At 58.1% G+C, this 25,786-nt stretch overlaps 1 protein-coding gene across 13 annotated transcripts in view; it reads right to left on the bottom strand.

Moving 5' to 3' along the window:
* Window positions 1–1,930: 1,930 nt before the first annotated feature.
* CAPN15 (calpain 15) overlaps window positions 1,931–25,786 on the bottom strand; it is a 62,140-nt gene continuing 38,284 nt past the window's right edge. For 11 of the 13 annotated variants that reach the window (XM_075515606.1, XM_075515612.1, XM_075515611.1 and 8 more), the window contains 11 exons: window positions 15,932–17,429; window positions 11,757–11,965; window positions 11,326–11,509; window positions 8,293–8,516; window positions 7,137–7,262; window positions 5,885–6,037; window positions 5,491–5,652; window positions 4,943–5,172; window positions 4,584–4,744; window positions 4,103–4,281; window positions 1,931–3,896 (listed from right to left, as the gene is read on the bottom strand). In XM_075515606.1, the coding sequence (XP_075371721.1) occupies window positions 3,719–3,896; window positions 4,103–4,281; window positions 4,584–4,744; window positions 4,943–5,172; window positions 5,491–5,652; window positions 5,885–6,037; window positions 7,137–7,262; window positions 8,293–8,516; window positions 11,326–11,509; window positions 11,757–11,965; window positions 15,932–17,429 (3,304 nt within the window). In that variant the 3' untranslated portion in view covers window positions 1,931–3,718. Of the gene's footprint in view, window positions 3,897–4,095; window positions 4,282–4,583; window positions 4,745–4,942; window positions 5,173–5,490; window positions 5,653–5,884; window positions 6,038–7,136; window positions 7,263–8,292; window positions 8,517–11,325; window positions 11,510–11,756; window positions 11,966–15,931; window positions 17,430–21,018; window positions 21,038–25,786 lie in introns of those variants that run through there. The other 2 variants (XM_075515618.1, XM_075515613.1) reach the window with 2 other exon arrangements.

Genomic DNA, 25,786 nt, shown 5'->3' with positions numbered 1-25,786 from the left:
CCGTGCCAGGGCCTGGCAGGACAGCCCCTGCCTGCTTGCCGCTGTCATCGTCACACACGTGCTCCAGCCTCTATACCGTTCATACGGGTCGGTACAACAGCACGCTTCCTCCCTCGCCCCTTGTCCCGCTGTCTGTCCTTCTGTCTGTCCTTCCCTTCTGACCCACTGCTCTCACTGCCTGTCCCCATCTCCCCCTTCAGACCTCAGGCTTAGGACATGACAGAGTCAAGGGATGACAAATTTACTGATGAAGCAACACACTACTCCGAAGCTGATGTGTCAAATACAATTATATCGTTTGACACACAATTATATGTAATTATAAAGCAGTTAATGCTGGCTCAACCCTTGTGAATTACGCACAATTAGAGCTTGATTTCACCTCCCTCTCCTCCATGGCCACTGCTCTCAGCCGTTGCCTGGTTGGTGACCCTGGGGGCGTCCTGAGGGCTCCCGGTGGCTCGGGGCCACGGGCAGCATTGCTACCGTACACCACCAGCCACGCGCCTGCTCCTGGGAGATGCTGTCCCTCCGCGCACCAGCCCACCCAGTGCCTGAGCGTCCCCGGCTGTGCCGGGTGCTGTCCTGCCGAGCTCCTTGCACAGCGGGATTTGCCCCCAGCACTCCGGAGAGCCAAAGGCAGGACGCAGTTGCCCACCTGGACCGGCCACGCAGCCACCATCACGACAAGGGCCACCACCGGGTCACTGGGCTGAGACGGCCGAGCGTGTCCTTGGCACTGAGCAGCACAGATCGGGTGGGGGGGACTCCGTTCACGTGTGGGGCAGCCCCGTGGTGGTGACAGGCAGCGGTTTCAGCCACGCAACCCACCCGGCATCCCCGGGAGGGAGCGGGCAGGGGGGAGCAGGGCCCGCGCAGGCAGCCTGCCCGCAGCGGCGAGGGCAAGGGGCTGCACGGCTGCGAGGGTTAAACCCTGCCTCTGCCAACGCGGCTCCTCGCCCTGAACAGACTGAGGGGAGAGGAGGGGAGTGCAGCAGTGCCCTCCCCGCCAAAATTAACTCTCCATCTGTTTCTCCCCGGCTGAGGCTGATGGCTTGTGACAGGGCCTCCTGAATGCAAAGATGTTTCGCCCGGAAAAATCTATTACAAGTTGCTGTAAGAAAGACCGAAATCCTCTCCTTCTGTCTCTCCCTACTGGTCTCAAGGTGCCCACCGCGGGCGAGAGCGGGCTGGCACGCAGCCGGCCGCCTCCGCTCAGCCGGAAAGCTCTCCCCAGTGCCAGCCTGCCTCGCCCGCGGCCCAAACGGGGAGGCGGGAGGGAGGCTGGGTGCTGCCCTGGGTGGCGGCGAGGATGAAGAAGCCGCTCCTTCATCCCCGACCTGGGCACGGTGGCGGCGACGCAGCGGCCCCGGCCCCGGCCCCATCGCACCCCTCGGCCCTCCCGGAGCCCGCCGTGGTGTTCACCGGGAAACCGAGGCGGGAGGTGCCTGACCCTGCCCGCCGGCTGGTGCCCGGCCCTGGCCGGGACCTGGAGCTCCGCGCCGGCCCCGGCCGCTCCCGGGGCGCCGGAGCCCCTGCCCCGGGCGGGCAGCGGGCGGCGGGCGGGCAGCGGGCGGGCAGCGGCTGCCCTCTCCCGGCGGCGGCGCGGCCCTGCTCGGCCCGGGGAGAGGGCAGCTGCCGCTCGGTTTACGGGAGTTTCTGGATTTCGCTTTATTTTCGCCCCTTTCTGCTCCCCTGCGCGGCCCTTCCCGGCCCCTGCGGCCCGAAGCGCAGCCAAAGAAACCTGAAACTCAACTTCACCCTTTTTTTGTGCTCAGCGCTACTTTCAGGGCACTGAGGGACGCCCACTGGCTTCAAGACTCCTCGCTTGGACCCCAAAAATCTCACGGCCAAGTGGCGGCCAGCATCCCTTCTCCACCGTCCCCTCCTGGTGCCGCAGCCAAGCACAGTGAAACCAGGCAGCTTCAGTAAAAAACAAAACTTTATTTGGTCCGTCAGAACCTGAGTTTGAAAACCACCCATGGATAATTCGTATCATACAGGGATTACTGATCTGATTTACAATTGATAAAATATCCTATGTTTCTTAAGAGCTGGACAGTATTTACAGGGTTAAAAATATTCACAGCTCAGAAAGACACAAAGAGAGAGAAAAAAAGTGAAGGACAAATCATCTTGAGGAGGAAGGAGCAGGGAAGAGAGAAAACAGATCAACAAACAAAAATACGGACAGAACTTGGCTCAGCAGCCCTGGCCGGGGGGGCCAGGAGGGTGCCAGGGCAGCCCACCCCCCCTGCCCACCCCTCGGCTCCCCGGGGTGGGAGGGAGGGACAGAGGGACACGCTGGGAAAACCCCACAGCCCACACATCCCCCTGCCCGCGCTGGCTGGGCGCAGGATGCGGGGTGCAAACTGCCCCCCCCCAGCACGGTCCTCGCCAAAACAGGGCCCAGCATCTCCCACCACCCCCCCAAGCAACGTGGAAAGGAGAGGGTAACACCAGGGGACCCCCAAAACACACACACACACACAGAGAGGCATGCCCGTGCCAAGCCACAACGCCCTGAAACCCTGGGGTCAGCCCCTGCCACGGAGCACTCGCCAGGGCCAGCGGCACCCCGAGGCTCTTGCGAGCCTTCACCCTGTGCTCACTACCTCCCACGGGACTTGGCCTCTGAAGCACGGGGCTCTCTGCTTCCCCCCCTCCCTGGCACACGGCAACGTGGTAAAGCCACGGGGAGCTGCTCCCCAAACCCCAGGTCTGCACCCGCTGCCCTCCACCCCTCGCCTCCGCAGGGCACGGGGAGGGCAGGCCCCTGCAGGGCCGTGCCCGGGGCGCTGAGCCCAGCTCGGGATGCATGGCTTCTCTCCAGGCACTGCTTTCAGCGGCCGCCTTTGCATAGTAACACTTGTGTGACGAGTTGAGGGGGGTCCCCGCTGCCGCAGACCCCCTGAGCATTGCCCCGTGGCCCCGCTCCCCGCTCTGGAGCAGCAGCAGAGGAGGGCACCTCTGCATTTTGCCCTGAGGTGCGGTGAAAACCCGGCAGCAGCAGCTTTCTAGAACAGCCCAGCGCCCTCTCCTCCCCAGCCCCGGCACGGCGCAGGCGTCAGCCCCGGCACCTGGGACGGGGGGTCCAGGCACGGCTGCAGATCCCCACCACAAGCACCCAGCATGGGCGACACCACAGGGGGACGACCCCGGCACCCCCCGGCCCGGCTATGGTACCTCGGTGCCATGTTGGTCCTGGCAGCAGATGATGGGGGGAACAAGACAGTGGGAAGGGCCCGGGGACAGACGGAGGGTCACACAGACGGACAGACGTCAGAGGTATATTCTTTTTTTTGCAGCGCCAGAGCCCTGGCGCTGCGGGAGGGGGCAGAGTCCTGAGCGTGGTGCCTGGGAAGGGCCTTGACAGCAGCCCCCCCCTCCCGCAGCCCCCCACTGCGTGCCCGGGGCAGGCCAAGGGCTCCGGGCCCCAGCGCGGGTATGGGGCAGGTGGGATCCTGAGATGGCCCCGTGCCCCCAGCCGCTCCTCATAAAGTGCGTGGGGGGCCGGCGGTGCCGGGGCGGGGGGGCGGCAGGCAGAGCCGGTCCTGGCCCTGAGAGCTCGCCCCGACCCTGCGGCACAGGGCAAAGTGCTGGCTGTGATGCTCCGGCTCTGCCCCACGGCTCAGCGCTGACAGCTCGGGGGACGACCCCAGGCCAGAGGCTCGGTGAAAATAACGGGGGAGTGGAACGGGGAGGGGGAGGCGCTTCGTCATAGGGGCCGGGGGCCGTGGAGCCCAGCGACCTCAGGCGTGAGCAGTGGGTTGTGGGTGCCCTTCGTCGACATCCAGTCATTGAGGAAGGCCTGGGTGGCTTTGCGGTGGGCCAGGCGGTGGGTGATGGAGAACCCGGCGTTACCCTCCAGCTGGGAGAGGATCACCAACACCTGCCTGCGAAGAGAGCGAGGGGCTCAGGGCCAGGCAGCTGCCTGTGCCCCGGCCATCCCACCCCCTGCCCGTCACCCCAGCGCCCACCCTCTCCCCGCGCCTCCCCGCCAGCCCCAGGCTCTGCCTTGCTCCAAGCTCCCCAGCGGCCAGCAGCACCCGCCTGCCCTCGCCGGGCGGCCCCCGCCGACCCGCCCCTGCCTACCCCGGACCTGTGCAGGGGGGGGACGCTGTCCTGCGTTTTGAGGCTGCCGCGCGTGGAGACGACGTTGAAGCTGTCGGTGCAGTCGCACTGGACGTGCAGGTAGGACTTGGGATGCCGGTTCTCCACCACCACAATGAGCCCTGCCCAGCCGTGCGTCAAATAGTAGCAGGTCATCCCCTCACGGCCCTGGGGCAAACAGCAGGGTCAGGGGTGTGAAGCCTCCGGGCACCCCTGCCTCCGAATCTTAGCCCCTGGCCCAGCATCTTCCACCTCCAGCCAAGGGCTGCCCATCTGCTGGGGTACCCCATGTTGCCCCAGGGAGCGAAGGGGGTGGGCATCCATGAGGTAGGAGGGGGCTAGGAGGCAGCCAGCGCTGGCACAGCCCTGCCTGACTCCTGCCAGACTGAGGAGACAGCACAGGCAGGGTCCAGGCTCCCACTGGCAGCATCACCCCCCTCCAGCCCCTGCCCTGTGCCACCCGTGCCCACCTCGTGGCGCTCGCCCTTGTTCTCGGTCAGCAGAATGATGGCGTCTGCCAACGTGGTGGGCTGCGCCTCCACCTGCTCCACCATCACCAGGCGGGAGCTGTAGATGGCCAGGATATAGCTGGAATAATCGGTGGCCGGTCGGCTGCTGGTGGGACTGGATGCTGTGGAGGAAGGGGGGATTAGTGAGACTGTCACCGAGCCCACAACCCCCGGGAGCAGGGTGCTGCTGGGTTGCTGCACGTGCAGGCAACCTCCACCCCCAGCAAGGTCCCCAGAGCGAGGATCGAGGGCTTTGTCACCTCTGCCTCCCCCAAGGTCTCCGCCAGCATCGCCGTGGGGAGGGCAGCCCAGCCCCTTACCCTGGGCAGCAGCGGGGCCTGCCAGGGCGGTGCTCCAGTGGTTGAAGGCACAGCACACGACGGCGTACTCGCCCGGCTCCAGCATGACGTCACAGTTGACGAACTTCTTGACGGCTCGTTTGCTGTGAGCCATCAGCCGGCCCAGGCTCAGCTTGTTCCCGCTGGTGAAGGTGGCCCGGAAAACCATGATGCACAGATCCAGCAAGTGGCTGTCCACCGTGTCCGACCGCCTGCGTGGGGAGGGGGAGAAGGGTCACACGTCACCCGAGCACTGCCGCGCAGAACACGTGGAGGCCACGGGCAGGACGGCGGATCCAGAGGAAGAGTCCTCCCGCTGCCTTAAGTACCCAGCCCCAGGAACCAGCGTGCGTTCAGAGCTTGGGTTTCAGCTAAAGTATGAGCAGACCCTGAGAACTGGAGAAACGGCAGTGGGGGCCCATCCCCGAGCTCTGCCGCCCTGTGGGATGGCATAGGGTGAGAGGGCGATGCGTTTGGGATTTCTCCTGGGTCCGGGTCACTGCCTGCAGCCCGTGCGCTGCCCAGCTCACCTGCTGCCCTCCTGGAAGAGGGCAAACTCCAGGGCGGCACGCTCCAACACCGTCAGCGATGTCACCGTCACTGGCCCATTGGCCTTGTTGGGGAACATGCCCTGCACACGCACCTCGTGCCAGTCCGAATGGAGCTTGCAGATATCCACGGAGTCAAAATACCTGTGGGGAAGCTGGGCTCAGCCCTGGCGGGGTCCTCTGCAGGTACACTGCTCTACCCCATGCCCCAGCACGCTGCAGCTCATGCAGCCGGGAGCTGTAGGCACCAGGAGGTCACCTGCACGCCCCTGGGGATGCCTGGTCCTGTCTGCCCCATCTTGACCCCCATGTCCCATTTTCTGTCCCCTGCCTGTCTTCCTGCCCCACAGCCTCTGCCTCCTGGGCACTACCGTACTTAATGAAATCGCTGTATTCCATCCAGAAGACGCCCTCGCTGCTGCCATGGGGCATCAGGTCATGACGCAAGGGAGCCGGCCAGTGCGGCCACTCATCGGACCAGCTGCCGTTCCAGGAGAAGCGGCCCCAGGGGTTTCGGAGCCGCAGTAACCTGAGGGCAGGGAAAAAATTATGTCAGAGGCCCAGGAGGAAGGAGAGCACAAGGAAGATCACCTCTGAGATGCTCTCCCAGCTCTGCAGACCCAGCCAGCTTCCCGCAGAGGGCACCATGCCACTTCTGCCCCTGCCTTTCAAAGCCCTTACAGCATCCCAGGCCTAATTTGCCACCCCACCAGGGCCCCAGATGCCCATATCCTAGAGCTCTGGATCTGCTGTAGCTCCCTCTGCCCTTCCCTGCCCAAAGGGCCTCCAGCCAGGTGCTGCGGGGAAGGGGCTCAGCTGGGAAGGGGCTGCTGAGGTGTGCCTGGAGCTGTACAAGCCCAGGAGTGACATGGATGAAAACGGGGCTTCATCCAGCACCCAGGCTGTCAGGTGCAGCACGCCTTTCTATCCCCCCACCCTCCAAAGGTGAGAAGGATGCCCTGATTGCCTCATTGAGTTGAAAGAGCTCAACTCATTCCTCTGCATCTTGTGAGAAGACCAGGCGAACCGTTCTGCACCATAGGGCATCCTGGAGCAGGGCAGCCTTGGACGTGGAGCCAGTGCCAGGCAAGGACAGCTTAATATGACAACAGAATCACAGAATCCTATAGGTTGGAAAAGACTTTGAAGATCATCAAGTCCAACCGTAAACCTAACACTACCAAGTCCACCACTACACCATGTCCCTAAGCACCTCATCCAAACGGCTTTTAAATACCTCCAGGGATGGCGACTCAACCACATCCCTGGGCAGCCTGTTCCAGTGCTTGACAACCCTTTCGGTGAAGTAAAATTTCCTAATATCCAGCCTAAACCTCCCCTGGCGCAACTTGAGGCCGTTTCCTCTCGTCCTATCACTTGTTACCTGGGAGAAGAGACCGACCCCACCTCTCTACAGCCTCCTTTCAGGCAGTTGTAGAGAGCAACAGCATTTACATGACACCCTGAGATGGAGAAACAGCCCTTGCTGGCCATGAGGACGGGACACCGAAGAGTCCCCGAGGTCTCGTCCAACATGCACTCAATTTCCCCAGGGCTGTCGGCAGGAACATCTCGGGCTGTTGGCAGGACCATCTGCTGTACCACGCCAGCCTCCATCCCGAACTCACCTGAAGCCTTGGACATCCCGCACGTCCAGGATGGAATAGGCGTGCCGTGGACGCAGACCCATACTCTCATAGGCCACATCGTCCACTTTCATGTTCCCTCCACCACAGGACGCACCCATGAGGAACCTGCACAGGGGACAGCAAAAGCCTCGGTGTTCTGCCAGGCCTGGCATGGGGGGGAAGCTCGTCCCTTCCGCTCGAGGCACGGGACAGACTGCCCCCCAGCAGCCTCCTGGATGTTCCCTCTCTGCAACAACACTGTAAACCTCCCCGGAGCAGTGCGCCAGCCCCACTGGCCAGGGCTCTGCCTGGGCAGCAGTGAGCTCCCTCTGCCCGCTCACGTGCATGCTTGAGCCCGGGCTCCGTGGCAAGCTTCTCTAGCAGTGCCCTCACCTGCAGGGCTGAAAGCTCTGCGGAGCTTTGCCCAAACCTCACCCGTTTTCTGCCAGGCCCCAGGGTCCTGCCCATCTCTGATGGCTGGCAGGGCTCAGCCACACGGAAAGGCAAGCGGTACGTCTGCCTCCACTTCGCAGGCAGCTGGCCCGTTCTGCAGGGGTGAGGAGAGGCTAGTTGGGGCGGGAGGTCTCCACCAGCCAGGCATGGGGGGACACCACGTGCTGGGACCTATCAGCCTCCCACGTGGCCCCATACTGCAGGCTGCCAGGAGCAACCCTGCCTTCAGCCAACCTAACTGCCCTCCCGCTCCTCCTGCCAGAGTGATGAGCAAGAGGCCTTTGCTTTTGCTTTGTCTCCTATAGACTGCCTATAGTCATGCCCAGGTATGGCCAGCAAAGATGCCACGTATAGGTGGGAGACACGTGCAGGGTGAAGCACTTAACAGTACAAAAAACTCAAAGCAAAGCAAGCAGGCTCAATGCCAGCCACTTCACAACTCCCGTAAGACAGCAGTAAGCGTGCACAGGGAATTCACCAGGATTTTAATTTCATATGAAAATTAAACAAAGGAGAAATACTTTCTTAGAGCTTAGAGGGGGAGCTCCATCAGCGCTCCAGATGAACGCCAAGGGTGGTGGACTGCACGCTAGGTAATGCGCTAGCCCCTCTCCTCTGAGCCTCTACAAACGAGAGCGGCCCCCCTCGCCCCCCTCTCCGAGTGTCCATGCTCCTGCCACGGCGCCCTGCTGCCTCGTCTTACCCAGCCTCCTTAGAACTCAGCATTTTGGCCCAGATGAGGTCAGTGTCAATGGGCTCCTCACGAGGGTTAGTGGAGCTGACCTGCAGCATCAGGCTCTCGCAGGGGGCACCCGTTAGTGTAGCCAGGCCTTCAATAGCACGCCCTGCCTGGAGGGCAAAGTACGAACCATGAAGCTTGGCCAGCGCCTTCTCAATGAGGGCGACCCACAACTGCTTCCTCTGGGCCTGCAGAAAGAGGGAGAAACACGTCACGAGCCACCCCAGGCCAGAGATGGGAAAGCAAAGGCAGCGTGTGCAGACAAGGCAAAGCCCCGCTCACCCACCCCTGCCAGCCCTCCCGCTGCGATGGGAGAGGGAGAGGCAGGAGCAGCAAGGCCAAGCCACCAGGAGCGTGTCCGCATGAGGCCAAGGGTGACCCCGTTCACTGCCTGCTCAGTGTTTTGTTTGCACAGTTTAATTCCCCTCGGGAAAACGTCCTGGAGTGAACGCCCAACAAACCCGGATGCCAAGAGAGCTGCGCTCTGGGGTGTCCAGGCAGTCAGGCTGGCAGGGGGGGTGACCACCTTGTAAGCTAACGGTGCCTTCCTTCTGCTTCAACCTGGATTTAAAAACGTTTAACAATGGAAGAGGATATCAAGCACATCTGGAATAGACGCCTTTCACTCGCACACCGTTGCAAACCAAAACCAACGCACCTTTGGCAGAGGAGGCTGCCTAGAGCACACACGGCCATGGGACTGATTAGGTTTCACCCATGGAACAGAGATGTTGTTTCAAGGACAAGCTCCAAAAACTCCCAGGCAGACAAAATCCTCTACTCCAGCACAGGGACAGTGGCCAGGTGTAATGGGAAGATGCAAGTTTTGCAGGGGGGAAACTCTCCGGAGTCGCTGTACTCTGGTGCCAGGCTATTGCTCTTGGCATTGCTAGGCTGATTACAGCTTCAGAAAGAAATGCAGAAGCTGCATTAACGCACCCAGAGGTTTGCAAAGCCTCCATCAGCCACGTCAACGTGGGCTCAGGGCACAGCCTTCACCACTATGTCCAAGCCACCGTCGCGGGTCTTTGGCGTGCCGCAGGGTGGGGTCACCAGCCGTGCTTTACTCCTGGGCATGTTCCGGCTGGGGGGAGACGCCTCTGCTCCAGCCCCTGCCTGCAGCGAGGACGCGAAGAGGAAGGCATATGAGGACAGAAGGCAAGGAGACATTTGCTGGCCTCTGCATCCTCAGCTAATCGAGTTCAGTGGCCGGTGCTTGGAGGGCAGCAGGGGAAAAGCACTGGCACACTGTGACTGTGTGCGACTCCCAGGTGGCAGCCAAGAGCTGGGAGAGGAAAGGAGGGCAGCAAAGATTTCTTTCTGATTGATAAAGAAAGCTTACAAGTGCTTTTCACTGGTTTTTGAGTCCCTCACTCAACAGAATCCACGTTGTTTATTTCTGCCGGAGCCGCAGCCAGGGAGCTCTGATAAGAGCCTGATTTTCCTTTATTTTTAAAACTCTCCATTTTTCCATTTTTAGCCCCCACATTCAGCTCACACAGCTAAACGCTCGGCAGAAAAATCTCGTCACGATTCAGATGCTCCTGGAAACAAAGGCAAGGCAAGCCCAGCCCATGTGAAAACCTTCAATCTTCAAAAAAAATTAAAAAGCAGACTTGAAATTTTAAGAGAGGAAAGATGGATGGGAAAGAAAGAAAACCAAGACAGGCAAATCTTATGCTGAAAATAATGTGTCTGACTAGATCCTCTCTGTCTACTGTGAGGCAAAACATAGAGACAGACTCCTCCTTCTTCCCCTCTCCAAAGTTTCTCCTTAACAGGACCAGCATCCAGCAGTGCTGGCCATCATTTTGCCCCACTCCGTGTCCCTGGGGGGGATCACCCACTGCTGAGAAAGGGGCCAGGCAGCCCAGGCTCGGCAGTGCCGTACCTGTGCCTGCACAGCCCGAAGCCCCTGCCCGGCCCCCGGCCCCTCTGCCCAGAGCCAGGGTTGAGCAGGGCTCAGGAGCCAGCGCTGCCAACCATGCCAGGACTGCTGCCCCACGAGGCCCATTAGCTCCAACACAATTAGCAGTTGCCCCAGGACTGGGCCACCTCCACGCTGCGGAGGGCACAGGCTACCGAGCCCCCTCAAGCCGTACTGACATTAAGGTTCCCTAAATACTTATCTTCAGGCCCCACTTCCCCAGCCAGAGTCCTGTCCTGACACCTACACGTGATGCGGTTTGGGGCTGCGTGTATTTTAAAACGAGGACTGGGACTTGCAGAACGAAGTCCAACCCAGTGGTCCCGGGTCCCTGTCTCCTCCTGACAGTGGCACTTTGTTTTGTTTGGCAGATTTTGTCGCCTGAGTTTCAATAAAGACGTTCTCAGTCTCCTTCATGGACATGATCCCAGCAAGCGCCCCTGGGCCTGGAAGGCAGGGCAGGGCATAGCGCGCAGTGACGTCCCAAAGTGGCCGAGGGAGCTTCGTTCATCCTAGCAGATGCACCCGAGTGTGCTCAGAGCAACTGAGCACTGGCTTGAAACAGGCTGATTTGTTGTGCGATCCCCTCCCTCTCCACGGTCCCTCTCTGGCAAAGCCAAGCTGCCAGACCTCCCCGCAGAGGAAAGAAACAGCTTTCCCTCAGCCCCTCGCAGTGCAAAACACACAGGTTAAAATATTTTCCTTTTGCTGTGAAGAATAAGGATGGCTTCCCCTGCAAGTGAAGTGGCTGTGGTGCAGGGAGGAATGAGGGAAAAGCAACTGCAAATGAAACTTCTCCATCGCAGCCTGGAAAATGCCAGAAGGGGCCTAAATGGATTTATATTTTGGCCTCAAAAAGTTCAGCTGTCTTGAGGGCGCAGCAAAAGCAGGGTCCTGAGCTGCAAACACCCCACACAGCACAGAGTAGGGCCTCACTGGAACCACAGCAGTACCCCTTCCCACTGCCTCCGTTAGTCCTCTCCTGGGAGAGCTGGGAACAAGCCTCCCGCTGCCCCTGGAGCACTGCCCACCCCCTCCCAGCACTCCTCTCCCCGCCCAGGGCTGCTGACCTGCGAGAAGAGGAGGTATCCGCACTCGTCGCATGGCAGCATGTCGTCCACCAGCACCGTGGTCCACGTGCCGTCCTTGCACAGCCGCACTTGGTAGGCACCCTCAGGGCACAGCGTCCTCGTGATCATCACCCTCTCCACCAGCTCCGGCCGCTCGGCCAGCACGGCCAGGGCACTCAGGAACCTGCCGGCGGGACGGGACGCGGGACGGTCTCAGCGGGGCACGGGCAGACAGCCGGCAGCTGCCCAGCCCTGCAGCACAGGGGACTGTGGTCTGCAGCCACTTGGTAAGGGGTGAGGCAGAGGATGGGGTACACGCCTGGGGGTATAAATGGGTTTGAGTAGGGCTGAGGGGTCTGATCTGGAGCTGGATGAAGTGGGGGAAAGGAAGAAGGGGTAGGAGGGTGTCAGCCTGGCTCGCTCCCCCTTACCAGCAGTTTCCCAGCAGTCCCTGCAGGATATCCGAGGGCCTGGGTGTCCGAAACACTGACCACTTCACCGTTCGGTCCTTGAAGATGCTACAGTTGATTTCGTGGGGTCGCAGCCACTGTTTCACCCTCTGCTGTACGCTGTCGCCTTCCGGGAATCCCACGGACTTGGGCCCAGGGTGGAAACTGTCATCTACAAAATTGACTTTGTTCTGCGAGAGCGAAAGGCAAGGAGAGCATCAGTGTGCAGCTGTGCGGCACGCAGCTCCCCGGGGCCTCCTGGGTTGGGCTGGCCTGGAAAGCCTCCCACTGCACCCCCAGGAGAGCGGAGCCCCCAGCCCTCCTGCCTGGCCCGGGCAGCCCCTTCCAATGCCGTGTCGGGGAGCAGGTCTGGGGCCGGGAGTCTGCTGGCAACAGCACAGATGCATTTTCTGCATCAGGCCCAGCATTCAGCCCTGCCACGAGCCGGCTCACCTCTCCGGCCCCCAAGCTCCAGACTGCAACTCAAATCCGCCTTTTTCTGTTTCACAGGAACCTCCCCGGGCAGGGACCGTCTCGCGCTTTGTGCTGGTGCTAAAAGCTGGACTGTGGGGGACCTTGGCTGCCTCTTTAAGTGGCAAAGCACACGAGCAGCGAGCCTGCGAGGAGCCACCTGGCAAGCAAACGCTCCTCAACCCAAGCCCTGTGCTAAGGGCTGAGCTGCCCCTGCTCCGGAGGGGGCACGCTGGGCTTGGCAGTCCTGTGCCACCCCAAGGCACAGCCGTGGAGGATGTGTGGGGCACTTTTCACAATTGGATTCAGCCCGACCACAAACAGGCAAGCAATTCCAGAGTGAGGGTATCCCATGTCCGAGCCCACCTGCAACAGCTGCTCGCATTAAATACAATAGGATGGACTGAAGGGCAGATAATCCCATAGGTATTAGCCACAGAAGCAGGATGGAAGCACAGAACTTCACCAAGGGGAGAAGGGCGGCTTCTTCAGACGGTTTGACACAGGGTGAAATAAAAACCAGGATTTCTTTGTTATTGTTAATTAAATGAAATTAAATTCTTTCAGCAAAAGCCGGCTCTGATTTAAATTAGCTTTTATGCACACCAAACTAGTAGTTGTCCTTCCTCTTTTGTTGCAATCCTACGTGCACGCTTGCTACGTGGTGCCTCAATTAGCACTTCCAGCTTCTCTGTTGCAGAAGGGTGTTTTTCAGCTAATAGATGTCACTGTTCAAATACCAACGTGGGCCAAAAAGGACACATCCCAGGCTTGCTGGCTTTCTCAAGGGGAGCAGCTGCTCCGTGCAGCTGACAAGCAGCTGCCTCTGCCTTATCGGCCAGCAACCTCGCCTTGCCACATCCCAGCCTCGCACACTCGCCTCTTGGGGTGCAGCAGGGGCTCCCCAGGAACCCGCTGTGCAGGGCAGGGCGGACACAGAGCAAGGCAGCAGTCCGTGAGTCAGAGCCTGTGGGCATTGCAAGCTTTGTCTCCTGTGGAGTCGCTGCGGTGCTTTTCCAGCAGAGGTGGAGGAAGCCTTCGGCCTCCCCGGTATCATGGCCAGGGTCTCACCAGGGCCAGGACAGTACTCAGCAGGACTGCAGGAGCCTGAATGCGAGCCCACAGACCTCACCAGCACTGTCGATGGAGGCAATGCAAGAGCCGTAGCAGTGCAATTCCCCAGCAGCGTCAGGAAAGCCTGCCTAACAAGCTAATTACCTTTATACTGTGATGTCTCCTTTCACATATTTCTAAATGCTTTAGAGAAGTTGTCACTACCAATATCCCTGGAGATGGAGGGAAAGAGAGGCACAAGAGCTGCAGGGACAGCATCAGAGCAGCGGGGAGAGGAGCAGGTAACTCCTCTTGTGCCCAGGCAGTGATGAGCCTGCTCACAGATGGTGCCAGGTGAGCAGCCCTGCTTATTTCTCCTCCAAGGGGATAAATACGGGCATCAGATCTCCTTCACTCCCCCTGCTCTGCCAACAACCCTCTTCACGCCGTTCTGGGCCAGAGACATGACCCGCTGCCACCTCCCCGGGACCGCATGGGCCGAGGAAGGCTGCTGCCTTGCCCCGCATGGCCTTGCTGTCAGTAGCGAACTGTCTGATGGGTGGAGAAGAAGGAAAACAGAGATGGGGCCTCCCCCAGCACGCAGAAAGGCTCCGCAGGCAGAGGTGCCAGAGCGTGGCACAGACAGCAAGAGTCTTGGGTTGTCTCTCTAGCTCTGCAGAACGTACTGATGCGTGTTGTTATTCGGAAAGGGGGAAGGATGGTTAATCAGAGGAGAGAAGAAGCGTGAGACAGTGGGATAAGCAAGAGAGGGGAGAGCACAAGATGGGGAAGCAGATGCCTGGTGCAGAGGCAGCTAGTGGAAGAGGTCAGCTCTGCTCTCCTCCCAGACAGAAGAGAAAGGGTAAAGCTAAAAGTGGGGGCCACGCACCAAGAAGTGTTGGAAAAGGCACCCCTGGAATAGCAGAAGAGGAAGCGCTCACAACAGGAACATGAGGAGAAATCCCTGCAGGGAGCAGCGCAGCAAGGCAGGCTGCTCCATGCGACTTGGGGCAGGGGGACAACAGGCAGAGGAGAACTTGGCCAGCCTGACACTCTCCTCCAGGGGAAGGCTGAACAGCCTGTGAAACACCACGGACAGAAGGAAGCTTGGAGGCTGCCTTACATGCCAGCCCAAACAGGAGCTTTGGTGGGAGGCTGCAGGCACACCGAGAGCAGAGCGAGCATGAGCAGCATGTCCCACCACCGCTGCCAGTCCTTCCCTCAGACCTGAGGAGCCCTTGACTTACCATAAACAGTGTCAGAACATAGCAGTGATTTCGTTTTAGGGGGATTTTCAGGAGATGGCCCACACTGATCTAATAGCCCGTTACTGCCGGCTTAGCGAGCTGAACAGGCTCAGCCAAGGCTCCGACCGAGAGCTGTGCTGGATGGAGCCAAGACTCCCCTTCTTGGCAGCAGCAAGCTGCTAATTCAGCTTGGCCATCTCTCATAATTCATCCTTCAGGCCTGATTCCACTGGATGTAACAGACGTTCCCTGCCTACAAAAGAGGCTATTCACTTGCTTAAAAGAGGGGCATAAGCAGAATCAGGGTCTCTCTGCTATAAAGACACCCACATCTGTTAGGATGGACACGTAGCAATTAAAAAAACCCACAACCCCAAAACAGGATCATTCTCAATGGCTTCCCTCCCGAGCCAAACATCTCTGTGGTCCCCAGCCTGCGCAGCAGAGGCACAGACATGGACACACTCCTTGGACCAGGCAGAAAAAGCCTTGTCTGTACGTCAAAATGGGACTGCAACTCCCTTTCCATCTGGTCCAGAAGAGCTGGAGGCTTGCCCCAGAAGGAGGGCAGAGAAAGAGCAGCATACACAGGAGCATCTTATGCCACTCAGGGAAAAAAATGGGGCAAACAGAGCGGTGTTTGAGGCTGAAACCCAACAGATCGAGCCGAATACTTCACAGTGGGAGGGGAGGGTGCTAGCATGCGCTCCTTAGACCCTCACCTGGAGCCAGGGTACAGCTAAACCTCAGCTGTCCTTCCCAAAACAGGGGCGAGTCATTTGCAGCTGCAGCTGTGCATTCACAAACACCAAACCCCAGAATGCCAAGGCCCAGCTCATGGCTCTTGAAGACCTGCAGTTGCTGGCAGTGGCAGCAGTTCCTCTGCCTGCACCCCTGCTGGTGTTGTGAGCCTCTGCCTGCTGCATCCCCAGATTTCCTGCACCCACACATGTCGCAGTTGCTGCCCACAGACAGCGGTGCCACCAGCAAACCTGGACACGCTCTTTCTCAGCCTTCCCCACCCTTGGACAGGGAAGGAGCTGTATTGACTAAGTAAGAATCTCCCCTTCAACCCAGACGTTCTCTCTCGCCGATTTAAAATATCACTAGGCTTCAGAGTTAACACTCAGACTTCCTCACCCTTGGACTAGGAGTGAACTGGATGGGTCACCGTCACCCTAGAGATTATCTTGCACCAATTTAACATACTACATTTCAGTGTTAACGACCAGCACCCAGCTGTTGCAGGTGAAGATTTTCTCTGGGACCCAAGACACAGAAGGAAGCTTGCCTGTGCCAAGCAATGCCCCAGACCCACGGGGGACACAGGAAGGGGGCCCCCCTCCAAGTGAAGCCAGGAGCAAGACTAGTTCAGCAAGCACTCACCTCCCGGCAGAAGGTCACGATGTTTTCCCACAGGGCTTTGGCCTCTCCCTCGTCTGTCTGCCGCCTCTTCTCCACGTGCATGCTCTCCCGTCTCTTCAGGGGCTTGAGGCCCTTGCGCTGCGCCACGTACTGCTGCGGGGTATGGCAGGCCACACAGTGCTTGGCCTTGAGCTCATTGAGCAAGGTGCAAGCAGGACAAGCCCACTGGCCCGGCCTCTCCTGACCAGTGGGCAGCTGGGATGGGAAGAGGCGGGCAACCTTGCGGGCGGACGGGGCCCTGCCGCCGCAGGAGGAGCAGCCACCCTTGTCACAAGCCCCGCAGTCGGGGCAGCGGGGGGATGGCTCGCCCTGCGTCCCATGCTCCTGGAAACCGTGCAGCTTGGAGGAGCCACAGGCTTTGCACTTCTGGGCCAGGGTGGGGTTCTTGAGGGTGCACTTGGAACAGGACCAGGTGGTGAAGTCAGGGCTGGAGGGGCTGCACGGGGTGAATCGCACCGAGTCCCCCACCAGATTGATGGTGTCACTGCCTTTCTGGGCGCTGCAAGCCTCGCATTTGCCAGCCCCGGCGGAGTTAAGCAGGGAGCAGGAGCTGCACTTCCAGTGGGACGGACTGACGTCCATCTCCTCCTCCAGCACGCTCAGCCGCTTGTTGGACAGCAGCTCTTGGAAGCGGGCAGCTGGAGCAGCCCTGGCCTGACCCTGCGGAGAGCCCTTCTGCCCTGCTGTGCTCTGAGCCACGGGCTGGGAGGCTTCGGGTCCCGGCATCTGCAGCTGGGGGGGCACCTCCCGGCGGCTTCGGGGCACAGGGTTGTTCTGGAGCCCTGGGGAGAAGGGACTGAAGGCTGGTATCTTCTGGGCCTCTTGTTCCATAGCCACTGGGCCCTGAGTGGCCACGGCGTCACCATCAGAGATCTCTGCAGAGACTAAAGGCTGCGGGGTAGAGGGGGCCATGTGAAATCCGGCAGGGGTGATGACTTCAGGGACGACCAGCGCCTCTGGTGGGATCTTGGGCAGGGAGAGCTTGCGTGGGCCACCACAGGCAGAGCAGGAATTGGCCACCGGCGTGTTGTGCAGTGTGCAGCGCTGGCAAGCCCAGCCACTCTCCAGCTCCACTTCATCAGGGCTCTTCCCCTCTGAGTCCTCGCTGCTGCTTTCTGCCTTGGCAGCCTCCTCCTTGGACGTGCCCTTGGGTTCCACAAGAACGGCAGGCTTGGGCAAGATGCCATTGATGACGGGCAAGGGGGAGCCGCTGGGCCCTGGCTCCGGGGTGAAGCCACATACCTCACAGGTTTCCTTGCCCAGAAAGTTCCTGAAGGTGCAGCGGGCACAAGCCCATTTCTGTTCCTCCACGCTGAGACGCAGGATGTGGTTGAGGTCGGGCTTCTGGCGGGGGGCTTCGCATATGGAGCACTGCCGCTGGCCGACGGGGTTCAGAAAGGTGCAGCGGGTGCAGGACCACTCGCGGACAGCAGCCATGGAGCCAGGAGAGTGGGAGTGGCTGGAAGAAAGAAGAAGACAGCGTGAGGCCAAGGCCACCCAGTACACGGTGGTACCATCCATTTCCTGGGCTAGCATAGTCAGGACCTTGCTTCCAGGAAGGGGTCAACCATCAGTCCAGTTGTGGCTCTCCAGGCACTTGTTCCTCTGGCACGGACAAATGATTTCTCCAAGTGCATGGCAATGCACTGGCTTCCACCCAAAACACTTCAGGAAGGGCACAAGAAACAGCCTTGCAACCCTGCTGACCCCTCTCTCATTGCAGGGATGCGCCCCATTGAGCAAGCACACCGCCTCTGTGCCCAACCGCAACAATTTTGCATGTCTGCAGCTTGTTTGTAACTCTCTGGAGGAAGTGACACCCTGCTCTGCCTTCTTGCTGTTCCCAGGGTCCATTCTTTCCTCCTTTGGTGTCACTCCAGCCCATCTCTGTTTCACTTTCTGTTCCTGTCTCTCTCTCCTTTTGGCTCGCCACCATGGGCACACCACTTATCCACACTGGGATAACTGTGTTATCCCACACCAGGCACCACCAAGCACAAAAAAGCAGGTTGTGGTGTACAGTGGTGCTTTTAGCTGGTTATAGGTTTCAGGGCCAGAAGCCTGGCCCAGCCAGCCTGCGAGTGGTAGCTCCGTGCTGGAGCCAAGGCGGGTCGTGGCGAGCCAGCGCCGGGACAGCTCACCGGCAGGTTCTGAGCCTAGCAGCAGCTCCTGACTCTCACCAACCTCTGGCAGAGGCAAGGCATTTCTAGTCAGCAGGCTTGTGGGGCACCGTGTCCCAGCTCCAGCTCCTGCCCCGCTTACCTGGGAAGTGGAGAGGCCACAGAGCCCTGCCGTCAGCACCAGCCCTCGGTTTCAGCCTCCAGTGTTGCGCGGGATTGCCTGAAGCCCTGATGGGGGAACGGGTCCAACGCACACCACAGCCACCTCACTCCAGGTCAGAAAGTCATAATAATGTTTCCCAGGCAGGTTCAATGTTCAGAAAGCAAAGTGCAGCAGCACCAGCTCCATAGGCCACAGCAACCTCTGGTCCTGCAGGGAGCAGCTCTCCCTCACCGCGGCCCTCCTGGTGCTCTCAGGAAGGCAATGCCAAGCTTGCACTCATGCTGACAAACAGCAGGAGGAATCCCAGCCCTGCACGGTGCCCTTTGTCCCCTGCTCGGGGTCATTTCCTGGAGTTTCAAGCAAAGGTGGGGCTGAAACAGAGCTTTCTGCTTCCTCCTCCTTCACACAAGGACAAAACAGTTCTCCTTCAGGTAAATGTGCAACACGAGCCCAGAGCCCTCCCTCCATGCACTGCTGCTCCCAGATAACGTGGCCAAGTCTAAAGCCCCAACCTTGAACCCAAGCTCCAGGCCAGCTGCGTGCCTCTCCAGCTGAGCTGGTCCCCTTCCAACCCCTTCCACCCTGCCCTGCTTGCCCGAAACCCCAGGCAGGGCCAAGTCTGCAGGAGAAGCCTCCAAGTCCATCCCACGCCCTCAGCTCTTCCTGGGAACAGCAAATTCAGGCCATCCCAGAGCAAGGAACCAGCAGCCTAAATCACGGGGGCTGCACCCCAGCGGGCTCACCACTGGCTCCCTTCTCTAGCATCCCTTCAAGGACCAGGTTCAACCACAACACAGGCTGGAACAAAGAAGGGAAGGAAGATGTTTTATGCCACAGAGGGCAAGCGCAGAAAGCTATGAGATGCCGGTGCAGTCCACGGAGGGAACTGGGTCCTGGCTGGTCTCCAGCATCCCAAGCAGCAGCACCTGCACAACCAGCTTCCCAAGGAAGCTGAGCAGACTGCATTGCAGCAGCGGGGTCTCGAGGGGACAGAGGATGCAGCAAGAACCACCCTGGGGAGGAGGAGAGTGACCCGCTCTTTGGCTGGGTACACAAGAAACTCTCCTGGAAATACTCCAGCAGCAGCAGCAATCCGACCGCATTTCCAGACCTTGCCCCACAGCCATCAGAAGAGCAGCTCCCCCCTCACAAAGAGATCAGATACAACCTTCAACTCCCTTCTTAAATCTAACATTTCTCTAAATAAAGCCCGAACCCAAGAAATCCATTTTATTGCTAGAGAGAGCTTGAAAATTCATTCTGTTTCATATACCATGCCTTCATAGTTGGAACTTTACAAGGTATTTATTTACTGGAGTTATTTAAGGAATCTTTCCCAGCTAAGAGAAATATAAACATTGATTTTTCTGCCTGAAGTCCTACAGCTGTGAGCCACTGTACAGTCCTCTCGCCCGTGGCAGCACCATGCCCACAGTCATCTGAAAGGGAGATCATTCTTCAAACAGAGAAAGGGAAGGAGCTGCGTGCCTGGCTCCAGCAGAGACAGGGAAGGAAACGGGGCCATGAAGGGCACCGTGATCCTGTCACAGCCATTCGTCTTACTGGATGAGGTTCATCAAACCGCAGGCATCAGCAAAAGGCAAGCAAAGGCTGTCAGCAACCTGCACCATCCACATCCGTCCTCCTGCAGCGTCTCATGCTGTTACCCACTGCACACCGTGCTGGAGAGCACTGCCTCCAAAAAATCCACCCCTAAATGCAGATGCTGTGCTGCTTACCACAGAGCAGGACCCTCCACCCACCAATCTTCCTGCTGCACACATCACTCTTGCACCCACAGTCCTACCCAGCAGGCAAAGGCTTCTGGCCATGCAACCACAGGACCATGGAAAGAAATCCCTTCCCACACCGATAGAGAGAAGGGAAAAACCAGGATAACCTAAAAGACAGAAGTACCACACGAGGGGATAGTGGGACGCGCCGCATCGCCAGACCTGCTTGATGTGCCACCAGCGACGAGCTGCGGGCTCGGGAAAGGCAGCACCGTTGTACTTGGCCAGGCAGGAGATCCAAGCTCCAGGCAGCAAGAAGGGAGGCAGAAGCCAGGACACTGCAGTGCTCTGTCCTGCCGCTGCACGTGCTCTCCCCCAAGCTCTGATACTGGCCTTGGGGAGCTGCAGTCGCTCCCCTGCCACGCTGTCCCCGTCCTGGTGCCCTCCTCTCCCCCACGCTGCAGGAGTCTGCTCCCAACGCTGTCCATTCCAGGGACACCACCCTGCCTGCTGCTGGGATTTCCACCTACTTGACTTTCTCCACTGACAGCTCTCAGGAAAACCAAAAAGCCTCCCAGAAAGGCCATCAGCTCTTTCCTCAAAGGCCTGTAGCTCCCCTTGCAGTGGCAGGACCACCAGCGTGGTAAGCTCTGGCAGGAGACTCTCCTGCCTGCTTCTCCCCAGGGCTGTCGCACCATGCCGCAGTGCCCGGCAGCCACACAGCTTTCTCTGCAAGCTAGCGGGAGACACGCAGAAATGGGAGAGGACGTGGGACAGGCATCTTTGGCTGTCCCCAAAAGCCACCGGTTCCCCAGCCTTGACGATTAGCAGTACACTAGACTGCAGCCTGCTCCCACCAGACTCCTGCCTAGGACTGACGGACAATTCAAGTCCCTGCCTGGAGCACCAGACTTAATTTAAGGGTCCAAAGATCACAGAGGGCACAAGGCTGGAACCCGTCCTTATACAGTACACCCCGTACCAGCACACGGTGGATCGTAGCAGCAGCCTCTGTCCCACACCAACACCTACCTCTCAAAAATGAACTGACTGCAGGAGAAACCCAACTGCAGCCTGTCCAAGCCCTGTACTTCTCCCTGTGAAGTCTGGCTGGCTCCTTTCCCGGCAGGCAACGAGCCTGCGTGAGGAAATACAGTTGTCTCCACCATCTATTCACCAGGCCATCTGCTGTATGATAACACACATGCTCTCCAGCCCCAGAAAACGCAACTGAGATAAACATTGCCTGCCACCTTCCCAGGCGCCTGTGCAGGAGAGGAGCTCCTCTCAAAAGCAGCCGCTCCGCAGCAACCTGGCAAAGTCACCCACCCACAGAAGGGCTGCTTCTTGGGAAGGGGACACTTTACAGGGAGCACGATGACACAAGCTCTCAGCAGCCCGTCAGGCTGGCAGCAGGGATCTGCTAGAGGCTCTTTTTGGGTGCACACGGCAAGGAAAGGGCAACAGCTGTACCACCCCACACCTCCAGCAGCATGGACAGGGCTGGCCCCTCATGGCCATGCTTCCCACCGCAGTAGCTCTACCCAACCAAGACAGGGTGCACATCAGCTGGCAGGAGACATCACCACATTGGCAGGACTGCACCTACCTTGGCAGTCACAACAGTATAATTATAATACTTAAAAAAGAATATAGAAGGTACTCAACCAAGTAGACAGTCTTCAGCGTGCTGATCAGGTCCCAGGGAACCTCACTGCTCGCTCTGCCTTGCTGAGCTAGGAGTGCCAAAGACAGCCCACCGCCGAGGTGACAGCCTCCGGAGAGGGACACTGGCTGGGACGCCTAGGCAGCCTTTGCAGGCAGAATCTGGCAGCAGAAGTGCCCGAAGGGTGCGTGGCTGTTTCCCCCTGGACACCGCTTCTGAGCGCACGGAGGTGGCGGGGGAAGGCTGCCACTAGGAGGGAAGGGAGAGTCACTGCAGGGACATCACGGCCCTTTGCTTCCCTCTGACGTGCAGGAACTTTCCTCTACCCAGAGCAGGGCAGACTGTTAGGACAAGACAGGGAAGGGATTAAGAAGGCACCAGCTGGTCACCTTCCAAACCCACCCTGGGATAGTGATGTCCCCCTCCTAGGGCTCTGCTGAGCGATGAGTTTGGGAGGCTCTGCTGAGCTTGCGTGTCCTGTTGCTACAGAGCTCTGGCTCCTACACAGCCATCGAACAAGCCAGGGGTCTCCACCACCTTTGGGTGTCATCTGGGACCAAAGGCTTTTCTGGAGCCTCACCAGAGCAGGGCAAGACAGGAAGGAACAGGGCAGGGTGCGAGACCGGGAAGTGCCCAAAAACCTGCAGTTTGCGTCTTTCCTGCCGGCAGGGAGCTGGTGGTGCGCCAAGCCTGTGTGATGTGCAGCTGAGCTCCGGGGCAAGAGATGGCAACCAGCCCTGGACAGAAGCACTTGGACTGCCAGAGCGAATGGCTCGAGGTGACCTAGGCACTGGAGTGAGAGATCCCAGGGCTCCGCTGCAGAGCCCACACTGGCGACAGGATTATATGAGCTTGTGTCAATCCCACACAGCAACAGAATCAGCCTGTTTCTCTAAATAAAACTCTTCCAGAACAGCTAAAGCCTTAAAACTTACTGCTTCAGTTCTCTCCTGCAGTAAATAAACAAATAAATAAAAATCAATTGTTCTAGTCAGCAATGTACAAACCCCGAGTTCTCTGAAACAGAACGCATCGTAGCAAAATCCTCTTGTTCAACAAATACAAGAAAAAGCACTAGAACTTTGTGGAAGAAAAAGAAAAACCACAAAAAAACCCAAACAAAATCCTGTCTTGATTGTCTGTGAGCTGTGAATCAATCCCTCTCCTCCCCATCCAGCTGTTTTCTATTTAACTCCTTTCAACGGTACAGCGTGCTCTGACCTAAGAGAGGACTGCTGAGCCGTCTCCCACACAGACCTACCACGTCTCCAGAGCCAGCCGGAGCGGGAGACATCCATGCCTGTGCAAGAAGGGGGCGAGGGAGATCAGGAACCACGCAGCATCGCTCCGGCAGCTGAACTGTTAGAAGGGCGCATGGGCTGGGATCACGGCCTGCACGTCACGAAGCCCAGGCAAGGAGATGCTGTTGGCTGAGCTGACTCACTCTTGCAGAGCCAGGCAAGGGCTGGTAGGCTGGACCAGGGGAAGGCTGCAGCAGTATACTGGCAGGGCAACACAGAACCACTGTGAACAGGGACTTTCCACTTTTTACAAATTTCTATAGGAGAAAACCAGTCTCTGATTCACACTTCTAAACCCTGAAGGCTACAGAACTGTCACCAGCTCTGCGCTAGCATCATACAAACAGGGCAGGTTGCATAAGTATTTCCAAATCCTGCCTCTCCCACTCCACCAAAGTGAGACAAGAAAACAACAGAGGTTTCGGCACTAGTGACCTTCACCCAATTTCAGAGAGGTGCAGGCAAAAATAAAGTACCAGAAGGGACCTGTCCATTTGCCCTCTTCTCCCACTTTGCACCAGCACAGTTCTACTGAGCAAGGGCAGAGACAGCAAAGAAAATCTCCCCTACACTCACCCATGCTTTCTTGGAGGCTCATATTCTGTGATTCTGTGATATCAAAGCAACCGTGTCAGGCAGTGCCAGGCAGGCCCACTGCAATAGCACAAATGTGCCCACAAAACAGGGGCCCTTGCTGGACCTCTCCACCTGTGAGCGAAAGCAGCACCCCACTTCCACAAGAGAAAGCATGGAGGATCCCAGGACAAGTCAGGTCAGAAGGGACCTCGGGGGGTCTCCAGTCCAAACTCCTGCTCCAAGCTGCATCTCTTAAGAGACCACAGCAGGTGGTTCAGATTTATACAGTCTCGTCTTGAAAACCTCCAAGCACGGAGAAGACACAACCTCTCTGGGAGAGCGAACTCTACTAACTGACTCTCCTTGAGGCAAAAATGCAGTCTGATCCTCTCCTGTTTCATCCTATGCCTGTTGGTTCCTGTCCTCCTACCACAGGCTACTGTGAAGAGCCCAGCTCTGTCTTCTGGATGATGTCCCTGTAGGTATTGGTAGACCTCCTCCAAAGCCTTCTCTTCTCCAGCCTGAATGAGCCCAGCTCCCTCATCCTCTCCTTACAGGGCATGTGCTCCATCCACCCTGACCATTCAGTGCCCCTCCACTGAACTTGCTCCAGCTTGCCGAGGTCTTTGCTGTACCAGGAAGCCCCAAACTGGATGTACATTTAGGAGTTCAAGCTGCAGTCTCACTACACCTTTCTGAGTTGCACTCCTGCTCCCCTTGCACAGCATCGGGGAAGTGTTTGGTACTGTATGGGTCTGAGCAACCCTGCAGAATGGGGCTGGTGGCTCGCATCCTCCTCAGGGAGGTGGTAGATGAATTATTCCTCTCATACCAGGTGGCTCCTTCAGCTGGGACTGGAGCTGGGGCCTTCATCTAGCTCCCGGCTGCACCGTTCTCTTTGTTCCCTCTGTCTGGTGGAAGGGAACCACAACAGCTACAACTACACAAATTCCTCCTTTTGTTGAAGCAGTTGATGAAATAAAGACTTCTTGATCCTGAAATATTAATTTTTGAGTGCTCCAGAGCATTATCATATATTTATATCTGCTCTCACTCTTTAGAGTCAATCCAGGACAAACTGTCAACCAGTTCCCAGAAACACAGCTTAGATAGGGGAAGGAAAAACAGCTGAGGGACCAGCCCGTTCCACTTCCATGCCAAACTCACCTCTGGCCAGGACACCCCTTCTTTCTGGAGGTTACCTCCTCCCAGCCCCAGCACAGTATCAGTGCTCCTGACCATTCACTGGGGCAGGGCAATTACAGTTACGCAGAAAATAGCATTTTCCACTGGTAATAACTTGCAATGAATTGAAGCAGGACAACTGGATTTGTTCTGTTTAATAAAGCAATGGTGGCAGATGAAAATCACTCATGAAAGCAGAAGGGGGGGGGGGGGGGGGAGTCTAATTCTGCAGCAGGAGGCTGTGCAAGGGTGAGCACTTGACAGTGAATGGGGCCATTAAAGACCCATCAACACCACATAACCCTCCCCAGAAGGTGCCGAGAGGCTCAGAGAGACACTAAGAGTTTTCCAAGCTGATGACGCACTCCAGTTCCTGGGAATTTCTTGGTCCCATTGCACCAAACCTCAAAAGGGTTCTTGCACAGTTTCTGTTTAGCTTCTACTTTTCCCACACTGGACATAGCTCTGCCAGCTCAAATGTGCTCCACGGGCCAGGGAGAAAAGCAGCTGCAAGTTTTAATGAGAAGTTCTCAGGGGAAAACTGAACTCTGCTAATGAGAAGTCTGAGAAAAAAACCCAAAACACTGGCCCCAGCATTCATTCAGCAGTGTATTTTTCTGGCAGCCAACAAAACCACAGAACACACTCTCAAACTGCAGCTTTCCCTGCCATTTACTTTGCCATCGCCTCCCAGGCTTGCCTGTCTCAAAAAAGACAGATGTTAAGGGTGAGACCGACATTTTTCTGTAGGACAGGGAAGAAAGGACTTCCAAGGCAACACTCTGCAAGTACAACTGCTTGGAAAGGATGCAAGTGGAACAGAGAACATGCTCCTCCACCCTTCACCAGCCATGGAAGAGGCCCCAAGGAACCTGTCTTGGGGTGGGAAACAGGAGGAGAGCAGAGGCACAGCTGGGACAGGAGCACCCTGAAAGCTCCTGTAACGTGCACCAAAGTCTGGCTTTGACGAAGGAAGTAAGTTGAGGAGACCATCATCACTTGGAGAGTCGTCTTTACAGCTGAAATCCCTGGCTGAGTTTGGCCCAGGAAAAGGAGAGAAGGAGCAGAGTCT

This window comes from Mycteria americana, chromosome 12 (genome assembly GCF_035582795.1).
Source record: "Mycteria americana isolate JAX WOST 10 ecotype Jacksonville Zoo and Gardens chromosome 12, USCA_MyAme_1.0, whole genome shotgun sequence".
In the NCBI taxonomy this organism is placed as follows: Eukaryota; Metazoa; Chordata; class Aves; order Ciconiiformes; family Ciconiidae; genus Mycteria; species Mycteria americana.
This window is presented reverse-complemented; position numbering and strand designations above follow the sequence as displayed.